The sequence below is a fragment of the Panthera onca genome, chromosome B3 (genome assembly GCF_046562875.1).
Source record: "Panthera onca isolate mPanOnc1 chromosome B3, mPanOnc1 haplotype 2, whole genome shotgun sequence".
Taxonomy (NCBI): Eukaryota; Metazoa; Chordata; class Mammalia; order Carnivora; family Felidae; genus Panthera; species Panthera onca.
The window spans coordinates 136,616,334-136,624,087 of NC_138344.1; the positions used below are offsets into that span (position 1 = coordinate 136,616,334).

The following is a 7,754-nucleotide window of genomic DNA, read 5'->3' on the forward strand; positions in this document are numbered from 1 at the left end:
TTTTCTGGGTTTTCACACGTTCCTCAACGAATATTTCGTAAAAGATAACAGTGAAAAAGGAAAGTTGTTTTTTGTGGTGCGTGTGTGGGTGGGTGTTATTATTATTTTTTTTAAAGGAACAAGTTAGGAACCATTCCCGTAACTGGATTATTCCAGTAGGCCTAATAAACCCAGGTTACCAGAAATGATTCTTTGGCCATCCCACTCCAAAACGGAACAGTTGGGTGTCCCTGCCAACATTTCCCAAGAGAGGGGAGGAGTTCTTTGCAGGGATAAATGTGTCAGCACCCACGAAAACCCAGCACTCCGGGCGGGCGGCTTTGGGATCGGCTGACTACATCCAGCTCAGAGGCAGGTAATTCGTGACGCTGTGCGTGCCGGGAGCAAAGGAACCCACTTTTCTAGGGTGGTTCTAGGCGTTGGCCTGGAGCCTGGGAGGCAGGAGGGAGCCAGGAGGGAGCCAGGGACGGCTCTGGCGCTGGCCCCGAATGCCACGCCCTCTGAGGACAAGTCCTCTCTCTGGGTCTGGGTCTTCACCCCTGCAAAGGGTACCACGAGAGCTTCTGTGGCCCTTTCTGCCTCCAATACGCTTGGATTCTGACTCTAGCCAGCTGGGTACCCCCATACCCGGGACCGACAGGGCCCCAACTCCGCCGAGGGGCCCGAGGGGCCTCCCCTTGTCTGGCACAGGGCACTGCCCTCACCGCATGGCACAGAAAGAACTGTTGTACGGGGTCCCTCCGGGCAGAGGCCACGCGGTCTCGGTGGGGGCTGCTTCGTGGCTCCTCTCCCCTCCAGCGTCCCCGGCCAAACAGACAGGCAGGCTGTGTCTGTGCAGCAACCGAGAGGACGGGCTGCTGAGAAACAGAGCCAGCCTGCTAACTTGCCCAAACAAAGTTCTTTTTCTCCAGAAATAATTTGGGAAGGGGGGGGGGGGGGGTAGGGGTTGGGCTGTTTAATGCTTCCAAAGAAACGGTTGCAGCAGCCGAAGGGTAAACAAAGTGTTGAGGCGATTCAACTGCCACGGCCCCTGGTGCTTGTCTGAAGGTGTTTCCGGGCCTCTCGATGGAAAGGGGTTCGACCCCCTCCTCGGCCGCCCCTCCCTCTCCTCCCCTCCCCAGCCCCCCTCCCCATCTCAGAAGCTGCCCTTTTCTCCTCTGGACTCTGGGACTGAGTGGGCAGAGCCCGAAGGTACATAATCCTGTTTGCTGTGGTCACCGGCTTTGAACCCCCCCTCTCTCTGATCTTTCCTCCATTCCTTCTCCCGGTGGAATCGTTGCTCTGGCTTAGCTGGTAGTTTCAGAGTTGGGGGTGGCGTGTGGGGGGAGGCGCACCTGCTATGAGCCGGGCCCCTCCATCGCTTCACAAAGCTAACAGAGGCAGAGACTAGAACACAGGCCACACGGGGGGCAGGGGGAGGCGGTCGGGACACCATCGGGCCCTCCAAGACTTAAAAGAGCTTTGTTTTCCAGAGTTGAGGGCAGTTGGAATGTCACCCCTCTTGGCTTTGGGGCTCCTGGTGGCTGGGCTCTGCCCCGCTGTCCGCTGCCTCCTGGGGGGCAGGCTTGGCCCCGAGATAGCCACCCAGGAGGTCCAGCACACGGGGCCGCCCTTGGACAACCTCCGATTGGCCTCCAGCAACACCGCCTTCACCTTCAGCCTCTACAAGCGGTTGGCTTCAAAGACCCCCAATAAGAACGTCATCTTCTCCCCGCTGAGCATCTCCGCCGCCTTGGCTTTCCTATCCCTGGGGGCCCGCGGCACCACCCTCACGGAGATCCTCGAAGGCCTCAAGTTCAACCTCACGGAGACCCCCGACACGGAAATCCACCGGGGCTTCCGGCACCTTCTGCAGAGCCTCAGCCGGCCCAGCGACGAGCTACAGCTGAGCGTGGGCAACGCCATATTTGTCAGCGAGGGGCTGAAGCTGCTGGAGAAGTTCAGGGAAGATGCCAGGGCGCTCTACGCCTCCGAGGCCTTCTCCACCAACTTCCAGGACTCGGCTGCCGCCGAGAAGCTTATCAACGACTTCGTGAAGAATAGGACCCAGGGGAAAATTGCGGACTTGGTCAAGGACCTTGACCTGCACACAGCAATGGTCCTGGTGAACTACATCTTCCTTAAAGGTGAGTGCCCGGCTTGGGGTTTGGAAGGAAACGGATCAGATCTGATCTCTTAGTTCTGCTCCCGCGGGGCCGTCTCTGGCCTGGTGTAGCAAACTGTGTTATTAGGGAAACCCTCACACAGCAAGTGCCCTTGGTCCGGGGTGGGTGGAGGGGAGGAGGCGCGGCACCAAGGTCCCTCCCTGCCTGTAAGCATGGGTTTTCCAAATGATGCTGGGACGGGCCCAGTAACCCTTGGACTGAGTCAGAGTCAAACTTGCCTGCTCACCAGAAGGCAGGTGCTGCCCTTTCAAGTCACTCTTGGGTGGGTGGGCACTTCAGCTTCTTCCTTGAAAAGATGCCTTTGGACATGCTCTAGAAGCCCTCTGCCAGTGCCACACCAGTGGGACCATTCTGACCTGGACTGGGTCCTGCCCAGGGACTCAGCCTCTGGGAGTCCCACCCCGTCTGGGGGCCATGAACACAGGAAGACAGTGTGTAAGGAGCCTGGCCAACCCAGGGTTCTGTAATAACAGGGGAGCTTATGCTCCCCTATAAGCTTTTCTTTTAAGTTTATGTATTATTTTGGGAGACAGAGAGAGACAGAGCAGGGGAGGGGCAGAGAGAGGGAGAGAGAGAATCCCAAGCAGATTCTGCACTGTCAGTGTGGAGCCCGACGCGGGGCTTGACCTCACGAACCGTGAGATCATGACCGGAGCTGAAAATGAGAGCCGGCCGCTTAACCGACTGAGCCACCCAGGCACCCCCAATCCTCTATGATCTTGAGGGTGGTACCAGCAGGGTCACCATTCTGGGGAAGCGCCTTGGGGGAGGGCAATATCCCAGCCAGGACCCCTTCCCAGATTCTGGTTGGTCCAGTGCCCCATCCCATGGGTAGAAACCCAGCAAACACAGACCTCAGCCCATAGATTCGGGAGAGACGGAGTGCAAACAGAGTCAGCCTTGGGGAGCAGCAGTCCCAATGGGGACGAAACACAGACGAGACCCAAAGCCTGATCATGGAGTCAGGGAACCATCAGGTGTCTGAGAGACAAGAGCTGAGGGGAGACACAGCAAGTCTGCAGGAGGGGCTCTGGCTGGGTCCCCGGCCCCGGCAGGTGAAGGCGCGGAACCAGATTTCTCTATAAAACGAATGTGGGCCGGATGCGCCCTGTCTGTTCTTTGTGTCTCCTGTGTTTTCCCCTCCTACCACCGTGCCCTGTCCAAGGATTTTCTCTTCCAAATTCTCCTCCCCAGGGACACGCCAGCTGGTGGGCTTCCCCGCCCCCCACCCCCCACTCTGGTGCCTCTATCAATGAAGCACAGGCCCGGGGGTGGGGGAGGGGGGGGGGCTGGCTTTCCCAGCAAAGGAGCTCCCACCCACCCCACTGAGTGCTCCAGTCCTCCTGGGGACAGAGACCTGTGCCCTCTCCTCGGCTGACCTCCGCCCTGCCCTCACGTCCCCACTTGGCCCCTCGTTTCAGCCCGTTTGACGAGGCTGTGCGCGTGTGCGGACCTCCGGGCGAGGCCGAAGACCGGGTGGCCAACTGGCGGTTGCGAGCGTTGTCCCTTTCAGGGGGTCAGGGGTTTCCCATTCCTCCCCCGGCGGCAGCGCTCCGGGGCCCCTCCCCCCTCTCTCCCTGACCCCTCCCCGTCTCTCTTGCACCTGCTCGTCCCGGCTTCCAGCAGGTGTCTCGCTCACCACAATGAACCGGATCTTCGTTCCACGGCCCCTTCCCCGTCCCGACCTGTGGGGCTCACCCCTGTCTCCGGCGGCCCGCCCGCTTGGCCGCCCCAGGCAGGGCCGCCCCTAAGAGGCCAGTGTGGGGTGCCTGGCAGTGCGCCCCCGGGGAACCCGGGCAGAGAAGGGGTAGAGGCCCGGCAGCCCCGTGTTCACGGAGCCCTCTGACCTTCAGCCAAATGGAAGACGCCCTTCGACCCCCACAATACGTTCGAGGCGAAGTTCCACGTGAGCAAGAGGAGGAGGGTGACGGTGCCCATGATGGACCTCGAGGACGTGGCGGTGCCTTACTTCCGGGACGAGCGGCTGGCCTGCACCGTCGTGGAGCTCCAGTACGCCAGCAACGACAGCGCACTCTTCGTTCTCCCCGACGAGGGCAGGATGGAGGCCGTGGAGGCCGCGCTGCAGCCAGAGACGCTGAGGGGGTGGAGACACTCACTGCGGCTGAGGTGACTGCCCCTCCCTCCTCCTCCGTCGCTCTCCCCCACTCCCCGTGTCCCCAGCGCGCGGGACCCCCCTGATGTCCCCGGCGGGGGCTGCAGTGCTGGGAGAACCGGTCCCAGCACACGTGGGGCTTGGGGTTACCTTGCCCTTGGCCCATTTACTCCTCCATCGCATAGGTTAATTGAGCAGCTACGATGGGCCAGGCACTAATTTTAAATAGGTCAATTGTTCAGTATGTTGGACCTGAAGAAATGAAGGTGTGGGGGTGAAGAATAGAGCAGGGTAAAATGATTAGGAACACTGAACCCACCAGGAGGTGGTTAGTGATTTGAAATAGGATCGCCAGCAGGTGATATCTGAGCATCGGCATGACCAGGCGTGAGGGACCGAGCCCTGTGGGTATGTTAGGGAAAAGCATTCCTGGCAGAGGGAACGGCCAGTGCGGAGCCTCCGTGCAAAGCCTGGTCTGCCTGACGATTGGTGAGGCGAGACAGGCTGGAGCAGAGTGAGAGTTAGGAGAAGTCAGGGGGCCCCGCGGGATGGCTCTGGTCAAGCAGGGCCATGCAGACGCCGGGGAAACCGCAACTCTCCCTCCTCTGAGTGCGATGCGGAGTCATGGCAAGATCTGCGCCAAAGAGGGAGTGACCTGAGCACTGTTTTAAAAAGACCACCCAGGAAGCTGAGTGGAGAACTGACCGTCGAGGACAAGCATGGAGGCGGGAGGACCTGTTAGGAGCCCAGTGCCGCAATAAGCTTGAGAAGTGGTCAGGGGCCAGGTCAACCTGAGGGTCGAGACGGGCTGGGACACGGAATGCGGAAGACCAAAGTCAAGGGGACAAGCAAGGCAAGGAGCGTCCTGGGCCCGGTCCCCGCGGTGGGGACACGGGGCGGCAGTCGCGGGTCAGATCCCTGGAAGCCCCACGACACAGGGACCCTGCTCTCTCACCCATGTTGCAGGTTGCACGCTTCCTCCCTCCAACAGCAAATAGCCGCTGCACGGCAGGGGCTTGATGATCGGGTGTCGACGGGTAGGATATTCATCACACGCCTTTAATTTACAAAGTGCTGAGGAAATATACGCCTCTGCACTGACAGTGTGGAGCCTGCTTGGGATTCTCTCTCTCTCTCTCTCTCTCTCTCTCTCTGTGCCCCTTCCCTACTCAGGTTCTCTCTCTCTCTCTTTCTCCCCTCCCCCCTCAAATACATAAATAAACTTAAAAAAAGAAGAAGAAACTGAGGAAATGAGTACTTACTTCCAACAAGGTGGCTGGAAAGGAAACCAGGGAAGACCACGCTGGGAGGCGGGAGAAGGTGAGCATTGGGTCAGGCAGGTTCACCTTAAAGTTTCTCTTTTCCCAGGTGGATAGACAACCTGTACCTGCCCAAGTTTTCCATCTCCAGCAGCTATAATCTGGAAACCATACTCCCCCAGCTGGGTGTGACGAAAGTCTTCACCAACCAGGCCGACCTGTCGGGAATCACGGGGGAGAGGAACCTGGCAGTTTCCCAGGTGAGTCTTTAAACTGTACGCGACTCCTCCTCCATATCTGGGCTCGAATGGTAAAGGCCGGGCGGACGTTTCGGTCCTCTTGAATTTGCATAAGTCACCGGATTTCTCATTATCCGGCTCCCCTCCCCGGGACTTGCGCAAGCCCGGGAGAGCTGGGCTGCAACCGTGTTGAAAGCCGGTCCCCACCTCCCCTTGCCATACAATGTGACACGGAAGCCACGCGTGGGGGAGCGCTGGGATGGAATGAGAGGTGGACCCCATCCCGTGCTCCACCTTTTTTAAAAAAATGGTTTTTTGATGTTTATACTATTTTTGAGACAGAGAGAGACAGAGTGCAAGCGGGGGAGGGGCAGAAAGAGAGAGGGAGGCACAGCATCTGAAGCAGGCTCCGGGCTCCGAGCCGTCAGCACAGAGCCCGAGGCGGGGCTCGAACTCACGAACCGTGAGATCGTGACCTGAGCCGAAGTCGGATGCTCAACCGACTGAGCCACCCAGGTGCCCCCCACCCCGTGCCCCACCTTTTACTGCCAACAGTGGCAAATAATTACAGTGCTGGAGCCCTCAATTTTTCATCTGTAAACAGGGGTGATGGTTCTTGGCCAGTGTGCAGTGCCCGGCAGAGGAGGGGAGAGGCACTAGATAATCACAGCCACGGGGCAATGGTGATGGAAATGCCCCAAGGGTGTGAAAGGAGAATACAGGGACCCTTGCGCTACGCTTCTGGAAACAAGGTCCCCAGATGAAGCGGGGCGTCTGAGCCTTCCGCTCTCCTCCGCGCCCCACTTTCCAAAGGGTGCGGTGATGGAGAGATGTGTGCAGAGGGGCCCGTGTGGTCCAGGGATGTGAAGCCCCATGACACCCAAAGTCGCCAAGGGGCCCGAGGACATTTCAGAGGGAGCAGGAGAGGTGCTAAAACCAGTGGGGCCCTTCCTGTCTGCAGGGATGTCTGCGGCGGCTGCTTCAAGGCCGAGAAGCTGCCAGAAAGTTGCTTGCGAGAAAAATGCCTCGTATGACCCTTGACCCTCCCTCTACATTATATGGAGTGGTTTTGGGGGGCAGCACAGTCCCTGCACTCAGACAGAGAGGCACTCAGATCAGGGTGCCCTTCCTCTGTGTCTCCATGACCCTGAGCCTCAGTTTGTGCATCTGTGCGTTGGGTCTGTGCCAGACCGCTGACAGGGTCGTCGGGAGGAACAAACAAACAGATCTGGCTGAGCAGCACAGTGACAGGCCAGGGTAGATGCCCCCTCGGGACTCTCGAGCAGGCTGTTCACCTCTTGCCCACCCCATCTACGGTGGCTGACTGTCTTGCGTTCCCGCAGGTGGTCCACAAGACCGTGCTCGACGTGACCGAGGTGGGCACGGAAGCAGCGGCGGCCACGGGAAGCAAAATTATGTTGATGTCTGGAAAAATTGGCCCACTGACCACTGTGAGCTTCAACAGACCGTTTCTGCTGTCCGTACTCAGCAAAGACACCCAGGACATCCTCTTTTGGGGCAAAGTCGCCAACCCCAATCAAGCCTAGGGCCCCCCCTCTGAGGTGCCGGGCGCCCGGGTCTCCAGACGCAGCCTGGCCTCTGTGCACCAAGGAGCCACATGCCAGGCCCTGCCTGGCTCATCCTTTAGACGGTGACAGTGACTCTGCCTGGTGGCTTCCACCTGCACAGGGAGCCTGTGGACTTTTTGATCGGAGGCTCTGAGACCTCCAGACAGCAATAAGCCACCTTTCTCGGACTGGACGCTCTCCTTGTGCCTTTCTATCCTGATCTGCCTGACTCCACGGCCCTGCAGCTGCCTGTGCCCAGGGGCCAAGCCCCAGAACCTTCCACCGGGCTCAGTCTCACCCAGGCTCTGGGCCCCTCTGCTTGCGGCACTCGTGGCCAAGCCCACCTGGACCTCAGGCCCGGGACGGGAGGAGAGCCTGCGGCCTGGTTCTCTTCTGTGGGCTCCCCTGTC

The 7,754-nt window shown here is 59.4% G+C and overlaps 1 protein-coding gene across 2 annotated transcripts; it reads left to right on the forward strand.

Moving 5' to 3' along the window:
- The first annotated feature begins 246 nt into the window (after nucleotides 1-246).
- Nucleotides 247-7,532, forward strand: SERPINA3 (serpin family A member 3). 2 transcript variants are annotated; one of them, XM_060620666.3, is made up of 5 exons: nucleotides 247-351; nucleotides 1,473-2,126; nucleotides 4,019-4,292; nucleotides 5,647-5,797; nucleotides 7,120-7,532. In XM_060620666.3, the coding sequence occupies exons 2-5, from the start codon at nucleotides 1,490-1,492 to the stop codon at nucleotides 7,321-7,323; spliced, it is 1,266 nt and encodes a 421-aa protein (XP_060476649.3). In that variant the 5' UTR covers nucleotides 247-351; nucleotides 1,473-1,489; the 3' UTR covers nucleotides 7,324-7,532. The 2 variants fall into 2 exon arrangements, with proteins under 2 accessions (XP_060476649.3, XP_060476648.3); XM_060620665.3 differs by having other exon boundaries at nucleotides 262-355.
- Nucleotides 7,533-7,754: the final 222 nt, after the last annotated feature.